The following is a 24,476-nucleotide window of genomic DNA, read 5'->3' as shown; positions in this document are numbered from 1 at the left end:
AAGGGCTCACGTCTCACACTATGACAAGCCAAGGCCCCCACTAGGGGGACATCTATGTCCTCTGGACATCTCTCCTGGGGCCACTGTGACATGGAAGTGGCCACCAGCCTCACTCTCTATTTTATCCCACAACCCCTTTATGCCTTACAGCAACCTTAAGGAAGCCAAGGCAGAGGGTCCCATTCTCACTTACCCAATTAGGACACTCAGGAGGAGGAAGATGCAGTCTCTAGGGGCAGGACGGGCTTATGGCTTCCTAATCTATGAGCGTGAAAGGAGCAGAGAGGGCTTAGGGAACAGGCAGCACTGACATTCTGCGAAGCCACGCCTCCATTTTCCCATCTAAGTTCACTTCCAGCCCAGGACTGCAGAGCCAGTCTGCTGCCCACACTGGCTGGGTCTCCAAGTAGATTTCTTCTGAGGGCCATAAGCCATGAGGCAGGGGAGGGACAAAGTGAAGGGAGTCTGGGGGAGGGGAGCTGAAGTGCAGCCCTTACCCACAACAGCCTCTGCCCAAAAGATGGCGCTCATAGAATCCACCTCACCCAATGTTCAAGCCTGTAGGCCCTTCCTCCCCAGTCACTCCTGTTCCACCCACTGCTCGTACCAAACCTCTCTAGGCCTAAGTTTCCACATGTAAAATCAGAGTGGCTGGGCGTAGTGCCACAATGCCTATAATCCCAGCAATTAAGAAGGCTGAGGTGGAAGGATCACTTGAGTCCAGGAGTTCAACACCAGCCTGGGCAACATAACAAGAGCCTGCCTCAACAACAACAACAAAAGGAAAAGAAGAAAAAAAACCATCAAGTTGCCCCTACCTTGCATATGCCTAGGTTGTGAAGCAACACAGCCGAGAAACTTGTTTGCAAAGCACAAGTGCTAGAGCCCCTTCTCCCTGCTATTGACCTCTGCTCCCTCTCCACGCAGCTTTCTGGGTGAAAAGGCTTGGATGGCACATGGGGAGGCCACCACAGCTGCAGGCTGCTTGCAAGGCTGAGGATAGGACAGCTCTCTAGCTGGGCACTTCCCTCCACACCCAGGAGTCAAGTCAGTTAGCCAGCTGCTCTATGACCCCCTCACCACGGGGTCTCCTGCCCAGCGCCTCACACGTGTACACACACAGCCCTTTGCTGACTCCAGCCTGTCTCACACCCCTGCTGGGCTCCCCCAGCACAATAGCCCTCTTGTATTCCCTGCCCCCACCAGGTCCCAGACCTGCTCCCAGGCCTGCCTGTTTTCCCAGCCTCTGGCAGGTTCCCCCTACCCAACCACAGAACTCAACAGCAACCTGAGTCCCTAGCCACTCCCTGCCCCTTTAACCCTCCTCCTCTTCCTGCGATCTCTTCTCTCCTAGCTTTCCAAACAGCTGCAGTCCAGCCCTGGCCCTCCTCACCCCTCCCTCATCCAGTGGGCCAGGGTGGATTCATAAGCAGACCCAGGTCTTGGCCAGCTCCTCCTGCAGCCCTGGACCCCTCAGGTGAAAGGAAAATGTTGTAAATAGTTGTTTTATATTTTAAGAGAAGGCCAAGGGTGAGAAGCTTCGCCCGAAGGAGTGAATGTTCCTTCAGTGTATTGTTAGGTATTTGTGCAAGGGATATGTTGTAGGGGCCCTCCAGGTGCTCCCCATAAAGGCAACATATGTATGACATCATATGCTGTCGGACAGCCAACAGCGTTGGAGTTTTTTCCCAATGTAGAAAATAATAGTCCTGTCTTCCAAGTGGGTGAGTTCGGAAGAGGCCTGATAGCCACCCTCTCCAATGACCCCGCCCTTATTGCAGTAGCTGGCTGGCAGGCAGGTTGGCAGGACTGGTACCCTTCAGTGTTCATCCCGCCTGGGAGTCAGGTAGCCTACAGCGGTGTTCTCAAACTGGAGCCTGCATCAGCAACACCTGGAGGATGAAACAGCCTGTTAGGCGCCTCCCCTTCGTTTTGGACACAGTGGGAATGGGTGGGACCTGAGAGTATGCATTTCTATAAGCTCCCGGGTGATGCCGACGCTGCTGGACACCTTCATCCATAGAGATGCTTCTCCCAGGTTCAGCCAAAAGCAGGTTTTGGAGCCAGGGGAAGAGGAGATTGCTGACCTTGTAAGACAGAGGTTGATACTGAACCTCAAGCCAAAGGGGCAGTCTCTTCAAAGGTCTGCATGTGGTGAGTAGAAGGCTCTGAAGCTCACACTAGTGAATTGGGGTTCCACTACTAGATCTTGTGATCTTTTTTTAAACCACATTTTTTGATTCCCCACTTATGAGCAAGCCAGGCACTTTACATATCTTATCTCTACTCCTTACTCCCACAGTGCAAGGAGATATCCCTGAAGCTTGCAGACGTGGGGTCTAAACCCAGACCTAATTTTAAAGTCTAGGCTCTTAACCTTTCTGTGATTCTCCCTTAAGAAATGAGGCAGATAGCTTGGGCAATGAGAATGATGAAGGGAGGGAAGGAAATAGAACCCTGTTTTAGATAGCTGACATGTCCAGGTCTGCCACAGAAGTGGGGACATACAGCTCTTCCTGGTGAGTCTCCATCTAAACCTGCCCATCTCACACTGCACGAGTCCAGTTCCTTCCCTCCTGGGCCCTTACTCCCAGATTGCTGACTCCTGGATTGCCAGGCCTTCCCTGTCCTATTCACTGCTGTATTCCCACCAACAAGCATCATTCCTGGCACACTTGAAGGTACCAAAGGTGTTGCATGAATCAACACATTCCCACGCCTGCAATGCCCCGAGACTCAGCCTGTTGCCAGGATTCTCCCAATCTACACCCTAGGTGGTCAGGTCCCTGTGTGAAGCTAGAGAACTAGAGTCAAATCAAGAGGCTGGGAAATTTACTTCTTAAAACTTATTTTAATATCCTTCCCTCCCCCACCCCATTGGGAAAAGGCTAAAACAATCTGGATGGGTTTAATTACAAATTAATACATACTGTCATTGTGTAAAGTAAATCAACATTGTGGCAACAAGGGACTATTCTTGGAAAAAGTGAAACCCATATTAACAAAATATGTCATGGAAGAACCCCACTTAGTGATTTCACTGGCTGCTTGAAAGACAGTCAATGGAAAGGTCAACGTTCTGCATGTTCTCTGGGGCTTGTCCATGCCTTGGAAGAAGGTCTTGCCCAGACTCAGCCAAGCCTAGTTAGCTCCAAACAGGCCCTAGACCAAAAGCAAGGGAAGAGGGCATCCTTTCAATAGGATAAGGGTAGAAAGGGCAGATTGACAGATAAAATCCTGTAGCTTCACTTAAAAGCTACGGGGAAAAAGGAGGCAGGAAGTTACTGGGAAGGCTTAAAGAAAGATGCAGCATTTTTTCAACGTTAAAAAAAATGTTAAAAAATTAAAAAACAAATCAACTGCAAGATCATTGGAGAGGAAGAAAAAAAGGAATAGAATTCATTGTTTTCAGTGAGTTTGAACACGGTCTCCGCTTCATCCATGTCTTCATTATGCAGACACCATCCTCTCAGCACTGTGCTCAACCTGTTAGACCCTTTGCTTAGCAGCTTGAAGGAAATTTTTTTTTAAAAAAAGGTACTATACACACATACATAAATGCACACGTTTATATGTGCATGTGTATAGACATATAAATTGTAATAAAGTAGTTTTAGAAAGCTGGGGGTACCAAGGCCTCTGGGGTTGACGTCCTTGCATTCAGAATTCCACAGGATGATACCTACCCATGAACTTCTCTCCAATTTGAAACACTCCATCTTCCCTTAAGATCACCTGATACTGAGGAGACTGAGGCAGGTCCACAAAACAAACGAAGGATCTAGAAAATGTGTCATCAGTGACACTGTTCACATGTGAAAGGAACACTAGAGTCATGAGTTATGTGAGAGCTCTCTACCCTTTCTGACTCCCCCTCCCTGCCCAGACAACTCACAGGCCGGAATACTACATCTTTAAATATTTCTGGCTAAGCCCTCGCCACATATGTCAGTAACATTCCAAGCTGGCGACCACATGTTCAGGCGCTGGCTCCCTCCCTCTCTACTGAGGAGTGCTCTGCTGTTTCAAGGGCACGGTGGGGCCACCCGTCTCCCATTTCAGCTCCATCTTCAGTTGATCGTACATCTCAGAAACAACCAAATTAAAAAAGAAAATTGGTGCCAAAAGAATGTTCGTATTTTAAACACCTATTTCTCCTTTTTTTTTTTTTTTTTTTCTGAGACACAGTCTCATTCTGTCACTCAGGCTGGAGTACAGTGGTGCCATCTCGGCTCACTGCAACCTCCACCTCCTGGGTTCCAGAAATTCTCCTGCCTCAGCCTCCCGGGTAGCTGGGACTAGAGGCGCACGCCACCACGCCAGGCTAATTTTTGTATTTTTGGTAGAGATGGGGTTTCACCATGTTGACCAGACTGGTCTCGAACTCCTGACCTCGTGATCTGCCCGCCTCAGCCTCCCAAAGTGCTGGGATTACAGGTGTAAGCCACCAGGCCCGGCCTGAAATATCTATTTCTTTTCAGATTATTTTTAAAATTCCATTTGATAATCTTTTAAAGTGAGCTAGACAAAGTGTGTGTGTACATGCACACACAGACACACACCACCACACACCCACAAAATTCAGAGGCTTAGGGGGAAGGTTGTTTGCTGCCAAAAGATCTAACAGAAGAAAGCTTATGTGCTAATCAAGTTTTAATAACGTGGTTAACAAGAAATGTACACCATTTAGCAAGCACACAAAGACTATGGGTAGGAACTACTGATCCCTGGAGTGTCTGGCTCCCAAGCCCATTTTCTGCCTACCTTTGGCATAGCTTCATAGTTACTACATTCAGAGAATCCAAGAGGACTGCATGGACAGATGAACCTTTATTTAAAAAAATAGCACTTCAAATAAATTAAAAGGGACAACCGTCAAGTGTTCAAATTGTGAAGAAATAGTTGAAAACCTAGAGAGGCTCCAAGCTGCAGTCTTCTAACCTCATTCTTTGTCCAATGGCAAAAACCCACACATCTCAGTACTCCCACTCAATTTTTTCCCTACTGAGATGAGGGAAGCAATTGCAAACAGGAGACCAGATGGAGGAGAAAGCTGCATCTGACTGGAATGAACATTGCCACGTACTTGCTAATACAGGTTTCACTTTATGACCAAATGTATTCTTTCAAAAATAAAAAAGGGGAGAGGGAAGCTGCATGTTTTTAAAAATTGAAATTATTTAGGGATAAAACACTAACTCTAGTGCCTTTAACGGGCAATAGCAACTGTTTTCCTCCGAAGTCAAACACCATCCCCAGCTGAGCCTTTGTGCTACAAGCTTTTCAGGAGATGTTACCTAAACTTTATTAAAAGAAAAGAACAAGTTTAAATATAGACACTGGACTAGCCCAGTCTGTATTTTCAAGTCCACATTCTTCATCTGAAGCACTGCATCAGGGACCCCCCTGAGTCTGCATGTTTTCAAGTTCACAGTACATGGAACCAGTTTTTCTTTTTAATTTTTTCCTCACTCAGAGCAGCCACACACAGTGGCCGTTGACGCTGGAACCTCGGGCGGGGCCTTTTCCTACGAGGCCTGGCCAGAGCTGCCCAAGGTTTCTCCTCAATGAGAATCGATGCTGTCATGCTCTATGGATGGGAAAAAAGCAAGAAAATAAAAGCACCTGGTACAGGTTTCATCAGATCCATTCGGATTCGCTATGTTCCAAACCCGCTGCTGAATGCCATTTGTCCACTTTGTGTGTGTTGAACAGTTTGTGGCCTTGGAGTTGGTCTCAATTAGAAGAACTGTTATTGGATGCCCCAGAGGTTGATGCAATAGCAGCTCCAGCAGGGCTACTCGTAGAGACTGACTTTCGGATGTGAGGCAACAAGTAGGGATCACAGGCCAGCTGCTGGACATCAATGCGGTCCTCCTTTCGGTAGGCCAAGCATCGTCGAATAAACGCCTGCAAAGGAGAGTTTGTTGAAGACAGAGGCAGACAGTCTTGGCACCCCCAGAGGGAACCCTAAGGCTCTCTATCGGCTGCCAGGGCCCAGAGCAAGTATCTCCTAAAGAGAAGGGGCTTAAGGCCTTCCCCAGAAATCGCCAGGCAGACCCAAAGAAGACAAGGGAAGGAGAAGCACCAACAGCAGTACCTCTCTGCTGCCACCGACCCCTTCTCAGACAGAAAGGGCCGAGCCATTACTGAAGGGAGGAAAAAGGAAGCACAACCTCTAAATACTCCTGCCCCCAAAGCACTAAGACCAACAGAAAAAAAAAAAAAATCTCTCTTTGTCTTTACTGGTTTGGATGGGAACGATCTAACTTCATGGTCCTCCATCTACAAACCATGGCCTCATGTGAACTTCCTGAGGAAGCGAAAATTCTATCACCATATGAAGTGTCAGGAGACACACAACCACTAACACTATGATGTGTCACAGGTTATAAAATTATTTCCCTATGTCGTAAGGGGAAACCTGAAAAGGACCTGCATCTGCAATAACACTGTAGACCCAAAAATGCAGTGAGTGGGGTTGCACACGGAATTCCAGTTCACTACCAATATGGACGCTATGCAGTTTTAGTTTCTGTAAGTCTTAGCATAAAGGCCCTTATATAGATTATCTGTCTTTTCCTGCTTGCTTTCTTCCTATTTTTTTAGCTAGTTCTGTTTAATCACTTTCAATATAACTATTTTAACTAAATTAATTTCTAAAAATCTAAAACATCATTACAGAAACTCGGTATTTTACATGAGGGTGACAAGGATGTGATGTGTCGGCACAGATAGGCTCATCGGCTCTCTCAAATGGACTGCTCTGGCAGGGATGTCGGTGCAGAGGCTGTGCGTGGGTACAGCAGGAGGTATAAGGGAACTCTATACTTTCAGTTTTGCTATGAGCCTAAAACTGCTCTAAAAAGCAAAGTTGATTTGAAACAAAATCTACAACATGAATCAAGCTACTGATTTTTTGGTTTTCCCCCATGTTTGATAAACAAATTAATAATACAATGCCAATCCTGGTTTTTCAAAATTAAAGACTTACAGGTACTGGCTTGGTTAAAGCATTTGAAAGATAAAAACAATTCATAGAAATGAACATAATGATCCTTGGCCTTTAAAAATGAGCCTTTCTAGGTGAAAGACAAGGAATTGGAGTTAAACAGGTTATCTTGGCTTAAATACTGGTCAAACTGTTTTTTAAAACTTGTTTTAGCGACAAGATCTCGTTCCGTCACCCAGGCTGGAGTGCATGGGCATGATCATAGCTCACTGTAGCCTCAAACTCCTGGGCTCAAGTGATCCTCTACCTCAGCCTCCCAAGTAGCTAGGACCAAAGGCATGCCCCACTCTATCCAGATACTTTTAAAATATTTTGTAGAAATGGGTCTCACAATGTTTCCCAAGCTGGTCTCAAACTTGTGGCCTCAAGCAATCCTGCCACCTCATCTTCCCATAGGATTACAGGTGTGAGCCACGGCACTCAGCCAAGTAAACTTCATTTACCTTGAATTTTCTCTGTAGCTGCCAGTGTCAGCTCTTAAAACAGCAATCAACTCACACAGTTGCCCTGATTAAAACCTGCAACTGCCTTCCCTCACACTTACCCTCACCCTCCTGCCTCTGTTACCACCTTCCCATTTGCTCTGTGGACCTGCAAAAAGCTCATTCTCACATCTGAGCTTCTCTCTGCTAAAAGGGTTTCCCCCGCAGATCTACGGCTCCTGCAAATCATGGCTCCCACCTTCATACCATTTAAGATACTGCTCAAACTGTCACTTCATCTTTGAAGCCTTCCCTAACCATGCCATCAAAACAGGTTTCCACCTCCTCAACCCCCTACTATGATTTATTTCTTCATAACATGTGTCACCATCTGAAATGTATCCACTTTTTGTTTTATTGTTTTCCTCATAAGTGGAATATAAACTCCTTAAGGGTAGGGAACTGGTCTGCAGAGTTCACTGCTACATATTCGGTTCCATCTCCACTACCTGGAATTCTGTCTTAGTGTTTCATAGGCATTTAATAAATATTTGTTGTGGGAGGACAGGAAGAGAACAGGGTAGGATTTGGAGAAACAGGGACACAGGAAATAATGCATGGAAACATTTGGAGATACTTCTGTATTCTTCATAACAAGTTCATCTAACAGACTCTAAAGTTTTGGAGACATTTGTTCACCTATTTATTGAATAAACACGAAAATTTGACAAAAGTTATATAAAGAAATAGTCTTGAAAAACCTGACAGATTAGGAGAATTAAACATTTACCAGACAACGTATTCAAGTCCCTCAGTGTCGACTCTGGGTGGCAGCTGTGGCATGGGTAGTGAGAGCAGCTAGCTAGAGAATCTGCCAAGGGTTAGGTGCTACCAGTCCTCTTAAACCTCACAACCACCCTTCTTTTTTTTTTTTTTTTTTTTTTTCCAGACAGGGTCTCACTGTGTTGCCGAGGCTGGAGTGCAGTGGCTATTCATAGGTATGATCATAGCACATTACAGGTGCACAGCGCTGCACCTAGCTACAAACACCTTTTAAGGAAGATGTTTTTTTTCTCTGTTTTTATGGATAAGGAAAAGCAGCTTAAAAGGTTTAACTTGCCTAAAGTTACACAGCTACTACTGAGTGCAGAGCTGACACCAAAATTAGGTTAACCAGGCTTCAAAGCTGAGCCTCTCTCCAGCTCTCCCAGGACAGTCAGGAAATCAGCATTTGCCTTAGGGATGTGTTATGGGACTTCTCCCTTGCAGATTTGATTTCTTGGTTATGCAGTACTTAAACTGTTGAACAACAGGGACAGGGAGCCATCAGTCAGGAATTATAAACAACGGCTAAAGATGTTCATTCTTACCCTGTGACATGGCAGCTAAACCACTTGGAAAAGAGGCTCTTTCCTAACCTATGTCACATAGGTACACTGTGAGGAAACAGCAGAGATCAAACACCGAAAAAAGAGATTAGACTGGTAACTGGCTGGGCACAGTGGCTCACACCTGTAATTCTAGCACTTTGGAGGCCGAGGCAGGTGGATGGCTTGAGCCTAGGAGTTCGGGATCAGCCTGGGCAACATGGCGAAACCTCTTGTCTACAAAAAATACAAAAAAATAGCCAAGAGTGGTGGTGCACACCTGTAGTCCCAGCTTCTTGGGAGGCAGAGGTGGGAGGATCACCTGAGCCTGGGGAGGTCGAGGCTGTGGTGAGCCGTGATAGTGCCACTGCACTCCAGACAGGGTGACAGAGTGAGACTCTGTCTCAAACCAACAACAACAAAAGACTTATAACTGCTCACTTTGACCTTAAAAATGCTAAATGACCACAGCACCCAATGGGACTGGCTACCATTCATCTAAGTAGAACTGGTTAATAAATAGAGATAAATAAAATAGCAAGGAAAAAGTAGGCTGGCTACTAGAATCTTGGTTTACAGATGTGGCAAGGATGAGTGATTATTTACAGCTTCCTTTTCACCACTTCCCATTCCACGTTTCCTTTGCCCCACTGAGTTTTTTACTCCCTCACCAACTGCAACAGAATTTACTGCTTACCATTCACTTGACATTTAACCTTATAATGTTGATATGGTTTGGCTGTGTCCCCACTCAAATCTCATCTTGTAGTTCCCATAATCCCATGTCATGGGAGGGACCTGGTGGGAGGTAACTGAATCATGGGGGTGGTTACCCCCATGCTGTTCTCATGATAGTGAGTTCTTATGAGATCTGCTGGTTTTATAAAGGGCTTTTCTCTCTTTGCTCGGCACTTCTCCTTTCTGCTGCCATGTAAAGAAGGACGTGTTTGCTTCCCCTTCCGCCATGATTGTAAGTTTTCTAAGGTCTCCCCAGCCATGCTGAGCTGAGTCAATTAAACCTGTTTCCTTTATAAATTACCCAGTCTTGGGTATATCTTTATTAGCAGCATGAGAACAGACTAATACAAATGCCTTAGTACTCTTATATAATTTCTCCTACATGGGCATTAGCTCCCCAAATTAATCATAATCCCTGAATACAGATGAAGTTGGGTATCTTTCGTGACATCCACACACCTGTTCTCTCTCAACTGGAGTCTGCTCTCCCTCCCTTTCTGACTCTAGGGAGCCTTTCCAGATTAAAACACCCACCTATCAACATTCCTTCTACCGGAACTGGGGATGGGGTGGTCAGGGTATAAGCAATGTTCTTCTGTCAAGTGTTCTTAGGAACATTAATTCATGCTTATCCTAATATTTTTATTAACTGCTGAATTTCACACTGAAGAATCCATCCACTATTACCCAAAAAAATAATATAGAAACCAAAGCAGTCGTCTCTGTTGGCCAATGGTCAAACAAAACTTACCTTTGCTTCAGGTGTTACTACTGGCTTTGGCGGGAACTGTACTTCAGTAGCTTTAAGAATCGTATTCTCTTGTAGGATGTCTTGCTGAGACTGGTTATGGCCAAAAGGCTGTCACATAAAAACAAACAAATAAGGTGGGCCTCTGATGAAAATTAAAGAGAAAACAATTCAATACCACAGGGAAGGAAAAGGATAAGACATCTTCTAATTTGAATTGCTGCAAGGAACTCTGGAGACAATCCCCTCTAGTTCTCTCACTTTATAGATAAAGGGGGTAAGAGCTCAGAGCGTATGTAACTTGCTCACAGTTCAACTACCATGTCAAAGCAGAGTAGGGACCAGAAGCAGCATCTCCTATATCCTAACGCTCTGCTAAGCTTTGCTCACACCAGAGAAAAGGGAGATCTAGAGCAGGACCCAGCAACCTCACCTGCTCTGAGGGATACATGCGGCCCTAAGAAATACACACCTGTGCCTCAGGCCAACTCAAGAAACAGAAAAAGAGAAGGAAAGGAAGTCAAAACCAAGAGGGGTAAGGACAGAGTGGGAAAAAGAAAGAGTTGGGGTTACTTAATGGCTTCATCTATGCCAAGCTGCCATTTTCTTTGTCTTTTTTTTTTTTTTGAGACGGAGTCTCGCTCTGTTGCCCAGACTGGAGTACAGTGGCACGATCTCAGCTCAGTGAAAGCTCCGCTTCCCAGGTTCATGCCATTCTCCTGCCTCAGCCTCCCGAGTAGCTGGGACTACAGGCACCCGCCACCACGCCCGGCTAATTTTTTTTTTTTTTTTTTTTTTTGGTAATTTTAGTAGCGACGGGGTTTCACCATGTTAGTCAGGATGGTCTCGATCTCCTGACCTCGTGATCCACCCACCTCAGCCTCCCAAAGTGCTGGGATTACAGGAGTGAGCCACCATGCCCGGCCACCGAGCTGCCATTTTCTAAAAAACTCTTAAAAACAAGTTCAACTCAAGTCTCTTTACACTGGTTCTACTGAGATCTCTCTCAAACAGTTATTTCTAGATAATTTCTACTACTGTTATTGGCAGCAATTCAACATTGTCAGGGAATGTAAATAATAATTAACCCTACTACCTCTGAATAGTTTCCCTGTTTTAGAGAGGTGAGATAGAAAAAAAAAAAAAAAAGAAAGACCAAGGAAAAGCTAAAGAGGAAGGTATAATCTGAATTAAGAGCCTGGTCTGGGGAATGTAATCAAAATATTAAGAATTCAAAGGAGACACAGAACTCCCATCTGGCTTATACCCAGAGCCTACTGGGAAACACTGAAACATACAAACACACAAAAACAGCAACAGGAACATAAACACACAAATGGATCCTAATATATACATTTATAAGGCATGTTCACAAGGAAAAACAAATATGACAATTCATTAGGTGTAGTTTACTACTTGTTGAAATATGTCACCTTGATCAGAGGTAACAATGAATACGTCCTGACACCATCTCCCCAGTATAGAAATATAAAGCACGCTTTCATTAATAATAGGTTCAACTAATGAGATGGCTGGCAATAAAGATTCTGGGGATATTTTGAGTTTTGGTTCTTGGGGCCCCCAGGTTCTTGGGAAGATTGTATACTTTAATAAATAAACGATTTTTGTAAATCCCTATACATACTATCAGAATAAATACATGTTCCAGATCTAATTGAGAACAGCAAAAGTGCATGTTTTTAACAGCCCAGCAGAACTCATTAGGTGCCCTAGGGTTGAGGATTTCTGCTTACGAATAAGGCTTGTATTATTAAGTCTGTATTTTCTTTAAACCACTCCTTTCAGGATTCTATTTTGTATAACCCAATAATTAACTCCAAGAGACTAATCCATACCAAGGCACTGTGTGTGTGTGCTACCCAAGAAAGAGATCAAGCTTCTCCATCAACCTTCTAACTTACCTTCCTTCCATAAAGACACTGATAGAAGATCACACCCACCGACCACACATCAACTTTATTTGAGATCTTTGGTGGTTCTTTCCCAACCACAAAACACTCTGGTGGTAAATACCTGGGACAAAGAAGAAATATAAATTATTAGAATAATGATCATATAAGTTTAAGACATGTACAAAAAGACAAAATAAAATATCTTGTTGACAACAGAAATATCTTTTTTTTTTGAGACAGGGTCTTGCTCTGTCACCCAGGCTGAGTACAGTGGCATGATCATGGCTCACTACAGCCTCAACCTCCCGAGCTCAGGTGGTTCCCCCACCTCAGCCTCCCAAGTAGCTGGGATTAAAGGCAGGCACCACCATGCCCGGGTAGTTTTTTAAAAAAATTTGTAGCAGTGGGGTCTCACTGTGTTGCCCAGGCTGGTCTCAAACTCCTGGACTCAAGTGATCCCCCCACCTCGACCTCCTAAAGTGCTGAGATTATAGATGTGACCCACCACACCTGGCCAAAATATGTGAATTTTAACAGTCAACTTAGACCTATATGAAGAGTCAATGAAAAGACACACTAGGCGGGGTTTGGTAATCCCAGCACTTTGGGAGGACAAGGCCGGCAGATTGCTTGAACTCAAGAATTCGAGACCAGCCTGGGCAACATGGCGAAACCCTATCTCTACTAAAAATACAAAAATTAGCTGGGCCTGGTAGCATACCCCTGTAGCTCCAGCTACTTGGGAAGCTGAGGTGGGAGGATCACCTGAGCCTAGGGGAGTTGACTGCAATGAGACAAGATCATGCCACTGCACTCCAGCAACAGAGTGAGACCCCCATCTCAAAGTAAGAAAAGACACTCTAACTTAGAGAGGCAGTAATGTCCCTATAGGACATCAAAATACAGTTCTCAATTTCCTGAGAGTGGTAAATATTCTCACTAGTCCCACTTCACTCGCGATCTCAGCTCACTGCAACCTCTGCCTCCCAGGTTCAAGCGATTCTCCTGCCTCAGCCTCCCAAGTAGCTGGGATTACAGGCATGTGCCAACACACCCGGCTAATTTTGTATTTTTAGTAGAGATGGGGTTTCTCCATGTTGGTCAGGCTAGTCTTGAACTCCTGACCTCGTGATCCGCCCGCCTCAGCCTCCCAAAGTGCTGGGATTACAGGCGTAAGCCACTGCACCCGGCCAGTTCTTGATTTTTTAATATACATAACTTAAATATGATCTTGAATAAGTATAACCTTAATTCTAAAATGACCATTTAAATGTATTTATAACTTTTTTATGGCAGTGGCAGGGAAGAATAGGAGTTGTTGAACTCATCCGAATGCAGAAAAATAAGTTAGCAAAATTTTTTTTTTTTTTTTTTTTTTTTTTGAGACAGAGTCTTGCTCCATTGCCAGGCTGGAGTTCAGTGGTGCAACCTCAGCTCACTGCAACCTCCGAATAGCTGGGATTACAGGCGTGCACCACCACGCCCAGCTAATTATTTTTAGTATACATGGGGTTTCACCATGTTGGCCAGGATGGTCTCGATCTCTTGACCTCATGATCCGCCCGCCTTGGCCTCCCAAAGTGCTGGGATTACAGGCATGAGCCACCACACCCGGCTAGCAAGATTTTTACAATATAAAAAGCCCTGTCACTTGATTGTACATGTCTGGCAAATCCCTTTCTAGGTTTCAGTTTCTCCACCTGTAAGTGAATGAAATTAATTCTTCATCCAAATAATACTGAAAATAATAAGCATTCTAACTTACTATCAAGGATTTTGAGAGGAGAGTAAAAGACAGCTCTATGATACTAAACTGTGCAAAAAAAAATATATATATATAGTTGCATATTCCATCACAATCAAAATCCCCATACAAAAAAACAATTATTCTCACGGCATAGTCTATGGGTCACTTCTTTAAAGTAAGTATTCAGCCAGGCGTGGTGGCTCACGCCTATATTCCCAGCACTTTGGGAGGTTGAGGCGGGTGGATCACCTGACGTCAGGAGTTCAAGACCAGCCTGGCCAACATGGTGAAACACCGTCTCAACTAAAAATACAAAAAAATTAGCTGGACGTGGTGGCGGGTGCCGGTAAACCCAGTTACTTGGGAGGCTGAGGCAGGAGAATCGCTTGAACTCGGGAGGCGGAGGCTGCAGTGAGTTGAGATCACACCATTGCACTCCAGCCCGGGCAACAAGAGCGAAACTCCATCTCAAATAAATAAATAAATAAATAAATAAATAAATAAATAAAAGAAGTATTCAACATAGAAGAATTCTGTAACCAGTAAATACTGCAAATTGTTACTTATAATTTGTTATACCCTTCAGGATTATTTTTATCTGACATACTGAGGATAGTGATTACGAGAATATTTCTACCAATTTGGAGACTCTTCAAACCTTCATAGAAACCTGTAACACTTAATCTTCTCAGAAGCCCTGTCTTAGATTATTAAAAATCTCAACTATAATCGAACAGTAAAATGACCCCCTAAGTAAGCACCATCCAGCTTCAAGAATTATCAACATGTGGCCAATCTCTACCATTTCTCCCAACAGACTACTTTGAAGCAAAATCCCTAGCATCACATAATTTTTATTTAAATTCTAATCACTGAATTTTTGTAGGTAAGCAACTACAGCAGTAACTATTTTAAATGCGAAAAAACTGTGCCTTAAAAAAAAAATGATCAAACACAAAGCTCAAATCCAAATTCCAGTGAATTTATATAGCAGAGGTATAGACCTGTTTCCAGAATTTTCAGCAGCAGATATTTTTGTATCACTTAGTGACAGGAACACTAGCCCACAATAACCACCATAGTGAATAAACACTGTAAATGTAGCTTCTATTTTAAATCTATAATTTCAAAGTTTTAATTTAGGGACTGACTTGTTACTATAGGTACCATTTCCACAAGCAGTAAGGAGCAGCAGAAACCGGGGCATTGTGTCCATGGTGTTATTGGCAGGCTTCACGATGAGCACAGGGTTGATGCTGTGTGTTGTGAAAGCCATGTCCCTCTGCTTCCTCTTCTACCTTTGATTCCAGACAGTCAGTACTCTCTGCTAAGGCCTAGGACCCTCCAGTTCCAAAGATAAAGTGATTTGACCACCTTCCCTAGGGTACAAATAACATGTGTTGCCCCTCCGTTGGTGCTACAGAGCCTTCTCTTGCAACTCTTGAAGCAAATCCCTCATCCCATTAAGCCATGAAGAGAGACTTGCATTTGGACTAAAAAAAAATTGGGGGCCATTCTTTATATACACCAATATGTGGCTTGTGTGACCACCTCAAAATGGAAGAGGAAGCTTTATTAACACACTTTTACAACCATAGAGTTAAAGGCCTGAGTTTCAGGTATCTTTTATGGTTCTAATGGCCAAATGTAATAGTAGGCAGAAATAGAAGCATAAAACTGGCAGGCAGAGGTAGCTTGGGTGGGGGTGGCTAGGGGAAGACAGGTGACAAGAGATGTGAAGAAATGTGCCTCAAAAACTTTTAGATCATGGCTAACAGACATGGATAAACTTCTGGTAAATTGTGGTCATTTTTTCCTGGATAGATTTCATACACGCTATAGTTATGTTTCATCCTGATCTTCGTAACTCCCTACAGTCCAACATCCTCAGGCAACTCTTGAGACAAATCCCTTATCCCCTTAATCCATGAAGAGAGACCTGTATTTGGACGGAAAGATTTTGGGGCCATTCTTTATATACACCACATGAGCAACCTTGTTCTCTACTGACTTGCAAGGCCAACTCTGTACAAAAAACATACATTTCAAATACCTGGACACATATAAGCTCTCCTTCTTAAGGGTTTCCAAGAAAGGAAAGAAAAATTGAGACAAATTAATGTAAATACCAAGAGTCAAACTGCTGAAAAGATAGTAATGATTTGGGGAGAAAGTCTGCTTTGGTTTATGGCATTTTTGCCTAGCAGATAGCACACAGCAATTAATTCATTATCAACACTTCAGCATAGCAGAGCCACATCTCTATAGCCAACCTGGCAGAGCTCCTGGATACCTACCAATAAGTACCAGCACCTTGTGATGTTAGCTCCATGCCATCCACTGAATTGTAGCTATCATCATCCATGATCTTCGAAAGACCAAAATCTGTAATTTTTATCTCTCCACACGCTGTACCATTTACTAAAAGAATATTACCTAAAAAATAAAAACCTTCATGAATAAGCAGAGACTTACTGATTAAGAGAAAAACCCAAAGTAATAGCAGATAAGAAGGGGACAACTGAACTCAAACTCTTGCAAAAGCAAACATCCAAATCCTGGGAATCAAGCAATCTGGACTCTGGATACTCAGGGAGAGTCCTCAGCATCTGCTGAAACTTCTATTTTCCAAGAATCACCTGCTTAATGTGCCAAAACCATCACTATGATGAGCTCTGGAAATAAAAATAACTGGCCAAAGTAAAATATCCTTGTTCACTTGGTCAAAACTGATGGGAAACTTTCATCTGAACTTTCAGTGAGGATCTCTAAACTACCTTGTTTAGAACAGCACTTGGGGTGTGGAGGAGGAATCAAAGAAAACATGTAAGGAAACCAAAGCTAGCACCACAGCACCGCCTACAGCTCCCATTGCAGAAAAGTGTTGAATTCAGTTATGGAAAATTCATTCACAAAATAGTCATCGTTTAAAAAATTTCTTCATCATAATTAATGTTTTAGTCATCTGAACTGTATTAGAACATTAGAGAATAGTCAATGAGACGCAATATGCACCTACCAGAAGAGTAAAGCAAAGTTTACAATTTTGCAACACCAGAAGGTAAATGTGGACCATCTTCCTAATGCCCGAGCTAAGCTGTTAGAGTTCTCTATAGAACTATGCAGATTTCTAAAACACAGCTGAAGATAACAATAAAAAATAGAGGTAAGGACTCTAGCTGCCCTGTACTCTTTGCCGATGACCATCAAAGCTAGATAATAACCATACAAAAAGATGAAAAATTCTGCTTGAAATTTATTGAAATGGGATGCATAGAAGTAAAAATAAGTTATTAATTTGGGGGCTCTTATCAAAGAGACCTGAAGCAGAGGGACTGTTATGTAGTATGAGTCATGGGAAAAAAACAAAACTGAACTTGCTGGAACATTCTTTCTTAACGAGACATCATGAACTGCTCCAAAGATAAAGGTATTGTTTCTCCAGAGTATTTAATGCAACACACCCTCCTAAACCCAGTGCTGCTTGGCTAGGACTCTTTTTTCCCACACCTACCCAGGCAATCAAAAGTCAGATGTTATTAGCCTTTCTTGGCTGCAGTGAAATTCTCTAACTTTATCAAATTAAAAGTCACTTATAAGACCAAAGAAAACCCACTAATACTGTCTTCTAAAAGTTAGACATACCTGGTTTGAGGTCATAGTGTATGATGGGAGGTTTTATTTCATTTAAGTACTTTAAAGCATTCACAATCTGCATGATAATGGACCGGGCCTCTTTCTCCGACATTAATTTGTGCTGTTTCAGGTAGAAGTCCAGATCATTTCCCTCACAGTATTCTAATACTGTACAAAACCTAAAAACAAATAAACCAACATTTAACCATGGAATAAGAGCAAGCAGATTAAGACTACCTAAATCAGTCCCACGTGAAAACTTCAGGTCATCAGCTTCTCACTCCTTTCTTCTTTGTTCCTTAAAATACTCTTCAATTGTTTATTCAGTATTAGCTGAGGGGTTTCTAGTAAGAAACTGCTTATTCTCTTGAAGAGTCTCCACACCCTCAATGTTGGAATCTGTTGTGCTCAAGTTCACCCATGGCAGATCTCTTCTTGAGTCTAGACTATAACAATACTGATAAGAACTATAATGTATTTAAGCTAGGTATCTTCTTGGAAGGGGCTCCTTTACACACCCATGCCACACATCCATGTCTAAACAACCAGAATGTGATCAAGTACACAATTCTCTTTTTTTTTTTTTTTTGAGACTCCGTCTCACTCTGCTGCCTAGCTAGAGTGCAGTGGTGCAATTTCGGCTAGGTACACAATTCGCACTGCAAACATTTTATATAACCCTGAGTGCTGGCGATGAGGAAAAATCTAGAGTTTGCCCACGTCCCAAAAACTGACTGCATACTATGTCTTCTGACAGTTTGGCACAATACTGCACTACAATTTCTCTTAAACACAAGGTGTAAAAGAGCTTGTAAAGTATAGTATCTATGGTCCTAACAAATGTATGTGGGTTCTCTTTCCTTCCCTTATGTCAATATGTCATACAGACCCAAACATAAAACCATATGCCATTGGTGGCATCACCGGTCATGTGTCTAACTTCCAAGGCATTATACTCTGAAGTAAGGTGTCCTGAACTGTTTGAATATCCTTGAGGGATGAATACGTTTTGAAGTATTCTAAGTTGTGACAATGTGGGTGTATCAGTCAGGGTTTAGCCTGGAAAAAAAAAACCACCTGAACATTTAAAACAACGAGACTTTAATTCAGGGAACTGATCACACAGATGATGGAAGAGCTGAGAAGACAAACTGGTCAGTGAGGCACCCTAGAGATCATCTACAGGAGGAAGCCATTAGCACCCTCAGGCAAGCAGGCCAGAAGGGAGGAGATGGTGAAACCAGAACCCAGGGTCATCAGGAGAAAGTAGAATTGCGGGGAGGGAGAGGAGGTGGAGACCCCTCCCATTTCTGCCTTCCCATTGGCTGAAACCAGCAGGACACCAATGGACACATGCGCCTGATAAACACAGCCTACAAGGGCTAACCCCCCCCCGAAGATACAGAGCAGTAAAAGAGCGAGGAACAGAACTGAGAGCAAACAGGCTCAGGACTAGCGCTATGGGCCACTGAGCAATTTGAGGCCTTCATGAAGCACTGCAATTGAATATGGACACACATGGTCCTGTGGACTCCACAAACTGAACAATATCTTATGTATCTTACGAAACACAGCAGGGCATGCTAGCACGCTATTTGAAAACAAATGTCTGCTGTAATCCCAGCAATTTGGGAGGCAGAGATGGGTGGATCACTTGAGGCCAGGAGTTTGAGACCAGCCTGGCCAACATAGTGAAACTCTGTCTCTACTAAAAATACAAAAAATTGGCCAGGTATGGTGGTGCATGCCTGTAATCCCAGCTACTTGGGAGGCTGAGGCAGGAGAATTGCTTGAACCCATGAGGTGGAGGTTGCAGTGAGCCAAGATCATGCCACTGCACTACTGCCTGGGCAACAGAGCAAGGTTCCATCTCAAATAAAATAAAATTAATAAAAGAAATGTCTGAAATTTATAGATTCCTCTGATCTGAGATTCTGAAATCTGAAATATAGACTCATGCTCAATGGAATGATTCTTTGACCCAAATGCAAGTTGAAAATAAAGCCTCACTTTCAGCCGGGCGCAGTGGTTCATGCCTGTAATCCCAGGACTTTGGGAGGCCCAGGCGGGCGGATCACAAAGTCAGGAGTTCAAGACCAGCCTGCCCAGCACGGTGAAACGCTGTCTCTACTAAAAATACAAAAATTAGCCAGGCATGGTGGTGTGCATCTGTAATCCTAGCTACGTGGGAGGCTGAGGTAGGAGAATCGCTTGAACCTGGGAGGTGGAGGTTGCAGTGAGCCAAGATCACACCACTGCACTCCAGCCTGGGCAACAGAGTGAGACTCCATCTCAAAAAAAAGGAAAACAACCAAAAAAAAAAAGAAAGAAAAGAAAATAAAGCCTCACTTTTAATACCCAAACAATTCTGAGAAGATGTTCTAAAAATCATGGTCGGACTTATTTTTGGTGAAAATTCATCATACATACAATAGGAAGAACAAAGTAATCAACTCAAGAATAGTATAGAACCAACTCAATTTCTCACATTAGTTAAAAGTGTGTATACAATTCAAAACAGCAAATAATTTGAGCCTAATATTTATCTTTGAAATAGTTCTTGAACTTAATAGTTCAGACAGGGGTGGTCTACCTAGTAGTCAAGCAATTTACTCAAAGCAAAACAGTAATGCCATGCCCTGCCCCTTGTTTCCCAATCCTGCCCTCTAACTAGATCTTTTTTAAAAAATTCCACTCCATGTGAAACACACATGGCTAAGCTCAGTGCCAGGGCTACCCAAATGAGAAGAAGAAATCCCTGAGAGAATGGCCCAGGTCATGTTTCCAAAGGGAATTATAGTCCTCTTTGGGGTTATTTCTAAATGTGAGGCAGCTGTCTGCACAGCCATCTCTGAGACTGTTGGCTAGAACAGACCAAAACTCCTAGAGTTATCCTGGGAGGCTGAGGGAACCTGAAGTCTAGATCTAGGGTATATTCTGATTCAGTTCAGACTTCTACAGAGAAACATTTCCAAATGCTGAGATATAACCAGCTAAACTGCTGGATAAACCCAGAGGCACAGGAGCTTACCTATACCAAGTAACAAAATATAGCAATGCCCACAATTATTAACTATCTCAGACAAGTTATTTAACTTCTCTGGTCCTCAAAATCCATCTATAAAATGAAAAGGCTGGACTCTGAGATCCCTTCCTATTCTAACATCCTATAAGCCTATGAGCCTGTATTTCAACATGTAGCACTGAGCCTTGTCTTCATTAGTGCCACATTTCTTATCTCAGTCTAGGATAAAATCACATGGCCAGTACTTTTTAAAAAGGTCTGTCAATGTTCATAAGAGTCTCTGGGGTGAGCAGAAACTCTCTTGAACAGTCTACACTCACTAGTGCACGTCAGTGGCATGCTGGCACCAACTCATGCCAGTTTCCAAGAGCTGACTTAAATTTTCAAGAATTTTGTGAGCTGGTTATCAAACCATTATAAGCAAAATGTGGTATATCCACACGATGGAATATTATTTTGCCATAAAAAGGAATGAAGTACTGACACATGCTACAAGGATGAAACTTGATAACACCATGCTAAGTGAAAGAAGCCAGTAATAAAAGTCCACATACTATATGATTCCATGCATATGAGGGTCCAGAATAGGAAATCTATAGAGATAAAACAGACAGATTAGGGCTAGGGCAGAGGGATGGAATGGTGGAATAGATGAATAGTAGTAAAACGTATGATGGGGTTTCTTTTGAGGTGGTGAAAAAATTCTAAAATTGGCTCTGGTGGTTGCATGTATCTATGAATATGCTACAAACCACTAAACTGTATATTTTACATGTGTGAATCATACAGTATGTGAATTATAATTAAGATGTTTAAAAAAAAAACAAAAACAGGTGGTACATCAAAATTGGACACAGGAGGAATATCTACACCATAGAAACTGGCAAACACTATAAATCAGCCCTGTCTCTCTTCATACCAAGCTGGCTGTTAAACATTTACTGGCATGCAAGTGCACATGTCCTTTGGCCTAGAGGTTTCTTGCTGATCCAAATCTGAATTTATGTTTGATCATTTGTCCACAAATTAATATATTTGGTTCCCTCAGAGGGTATGTCCTGGACCCAGAGTTCAGCTCTATTCCATGAACAATCGACATTGCAAGAAAATAATTAACTGTTAAGGTAAAACGGCACAGCACTTACGAGTCAGTATCCAGTGAAAAGTAATCATACAGCTTAACTATTCTGGGATGATCCAGTTCTTTATGAATCCGGTATTCCCTACATGCATGCCTGTAAACAAAAGGGAAAATTAACAAGAAGGTATGTTGGCCTGCCTTTTAGAACTCTTCAAAGATCTTCCTAAATATTCAATCATTTCTCTATTGTCTCCACATGTTAATTCCATTCAGGTCCATCTGGTCCCTCATCTGACTTTTCTCTTTGCTCATCCTATTTTCTCCACTGGAATCTACCAAGCCATTGAGAAAATATTAGGTGCTCTGGCTGGGCGCAGTGGCTCACGCCTATAATCCCAGCACTTTGGGAGGCCGAGGCAGGTAGATCACGAGGTCTAGAGATGGAGACCATCCTGGCCAATATGGTGAAACCCCGTCTCTACTAAAAATACAAAACTTAGCTGGGCATAGTGGTGCGTGCCTGTGGTCCCAGCTACTTGGGAGGCTGAAGCAGGAGAGTCACTTGAACCCAGGAGTTGGAGGTTGCAGTGAGCTGAGGTCGCGCTACTGCACTCCGGCCTGGCGACAAAGCGAGACTCCATCTCCAAAAATAAAACAAAATAAAATAATAGGTGCTCAAATATTTGTTAAGTGAATGGATGTCAACCCTTTTCATCCCTTTCAAGTTCATTCTACGATAATCACACCTCTTTTCCACTTATACTCAAGTATCATAGATTTTAAAATAACAAGGACGGTTATTTTCCACCCTCCTCTAAAGCTGATACATCGTATCTGTAAATGTATATATGCTGGGGTAACATCAAAGGGGTCATTTTTAGCATGTAAACCCCTTAGGTTAAAAGATTATCTGTTACATAAATCAATTAGCAGTACTTCGTATTTTTTGTTTTTAAATCCTTCTTACAAAAATAATTTAAGTGCTATTAGCTTTACTTTATTCTAATCAACTACGAAGTGTGAAATTATGGAACCCCAGTTTTCTTAGAATGGCAAATTTGATACAGTCATCCACTGCATAACAACCCTTCGGTCAATAATGCTAAGCCACATATACGACAGGGGTCCCATAGAGTATAACAGAGCTTCCCATGAACTGAGGAAGGAAAAAAAAAAAAAAGTACAACAGAGCTGAAAAATTCCTATCACCTGGTGACCCAGCAGTCATGATGTCACCACACAATGCATTACTCGTGCTTGTGGTGATGCTGGTGTAAACAAACCTACTGTGCTGCCAGCCATATTAAATTCTAGCACATACAATTATCTACAGTATATAACACTTGATAATGATAATAAATGAATACATTATTGGTTTATGTATTTACTATACAGCAGGCCCTTAAATTAACATTTTGTTATAATGCTGATTAAAAAAAAAAAAAAAGGCTAGGCATGGTGGCTCACACCTGTAATCCCAGGACTTTGGGAGGCCAAGGCGGGTGGATCACCTGAGGTCAGGAGTTCGAGACCAGCCTGACCCAACATGGTGAAACCCCCATCTCTACTAAAAATAAAAAAAATAGCAGGCCGTGGTGGTGGCCACCTGTAATCCCCACTACTCAAGAGGCTGAAGAAGGAGAATCACTTGAACCTGGGAGGCAGAGGTTGCAGTGAGGCGAGACTGCGCCATGGCACTCTAGCCTGGGTGATAAAGTTAGATTCCGTCTCAAAAAAAAAAAAAAAAAATCAATTCCTGGTCGGCACCACTGTCCATGTGGAGTCTGTGTGTCCTTCCCCTATCTGGGTGGGTTTTCTCAGGTTGTTCTGCTTTCCTCCCACATCCCAAAGGCACATGTGTTGGGTTCACTGGCATACCCACATGGTCCCAGTCTGTGTGTGTGTGTGTGTGTGTGTGTGTATGCACCCGCCCTGCAATGGGACAGCATCCTGTCTAGGGTGGCTCCCACCTTGCCCCTGAGCTGCTGATATAGGCTCTGGCCACCCTCAACCCTGAGTGGGGAATGAGTAGGTAAATGTTACCTTGTTTCTATTAATCTTTCTTAAATGTATATAAAGCTCATATATATTTCAACGTTTAGTATTAGAAGTGTTTTAGTCTTTATTTAGAAGCTGGGTAATGTTTTTGTGACCAGGAATATGCCACAGGAACTTAACTCTTGTTTATGTCAATTAGCCTATGGTAAAATTGGTTTTGTTACACCTTGTTTCCCTTAAAGTTGCAGTTTCCAAGAACCTATCACTGCTATTAAGTGAGGGCTTACTGTACCGCACTTTTTTTGTTTGTTTTTGAGATGGAGTCTTGCTTTGTTGCCAAGGCTGGAGTGCAGTGGCACGATCACAGCTCACTGTGGCCTTTGCCTTCCAGGTTCAAGCCATTCTCCTGCCTCAGCCTCCCAACTAGCTAGGATTACAGGCACATACCAGCACGCCCAGCTAATTTTTGTATTTTTAGTAGAGAGGGGGTTTCGCCATGTTGGCCAGGTTGACCTTGAACTCCTGACTTCAAGTGATCTGCCCGCCTTGGCCTCCCAAAGTGCTAGGATTACAGGCATGAGCCACGGCACCTGGCCTGCACTGTACTTTTTAATTATTTAAATTTTAGAGACCAGGGGCGGTGGCTAACGGCTGTAATCCCAGCACTTTGGGAGGCCGAGGCAGGTGGATCACTTGAGGTCAGGAGTTTGAGGCCAGCCTGGCCACTACGGAGAAACTGCATCTCTACTAAATTTACAAAAAGCAGCAGGGAACGGTGGTGTGCACCTG

The 24,476-nt window shown here is 43.1% G+C and overlaps 1 protein-coding gene across 24 annotated transcripts in view; it reads right to left on the bottom strand.

Moving 5' to 3' along the window:
* Positions 1-4,635: 4,635 nt before the first annotated feature.
* Positions 4,636-24,476, bottom strand: part of TLK2 (tousled like kinase 2) — a 156,320-nt gene continuing 136,479 nt past the window's right edge. For all 24 annotated transcript variants that reach the window (XM_063629311.1, XM_063629307.1, XM_063629313.1 and 21 more), the window contains 6 exons: positions 21,754-21,843; positions 17,593-17,762; positions 16,245-16,383; positions 12,210-12,321; positions 10,291-10,398; positions 4,636-5,910 (listed from right to left, as the gene is read on the bottom strand). In XM_063629311.1, the coding sequence (XP_063485381.1) occupies positions 5,737-5,910; positions 10,291-10,398; positions 12,210-12,321; positions 16,245-16,383; positions 17,593-17,762; positions 21,754-21,843 (793 nt within the window). In that variant the 3' untranslated portion in view covers positions 4,636-5,736. The remainder of the gene's footprint in view (positions 5,911-10,290; positions 10,399-12,209; positions 12,322-16,244; positions 16,384-17,592; positions 17,763-21,753; positions 21,844-24,476) is intronic.

Source organism: Symphalangus syndactylus, chromosome 20, assembly GCF_028878055.3.
Source record: "Symphalangus syndactylus isolate Jambi chromosome 20, NHGRI_mSymSyn1-v2.1_pri, whole genome shotgun sequence".
Classification (NCBI taxonomy): Eukaryota; Metazoa; Chordata; class Mammalia; order Primates; family Hylobatidae; genus Symphalangus; species Symphalangus syndactylus.
Note: the sequence above shows the minus strand (reverse complement) of the source record. Positions and strands in the feature narration are given on the sequence as shown.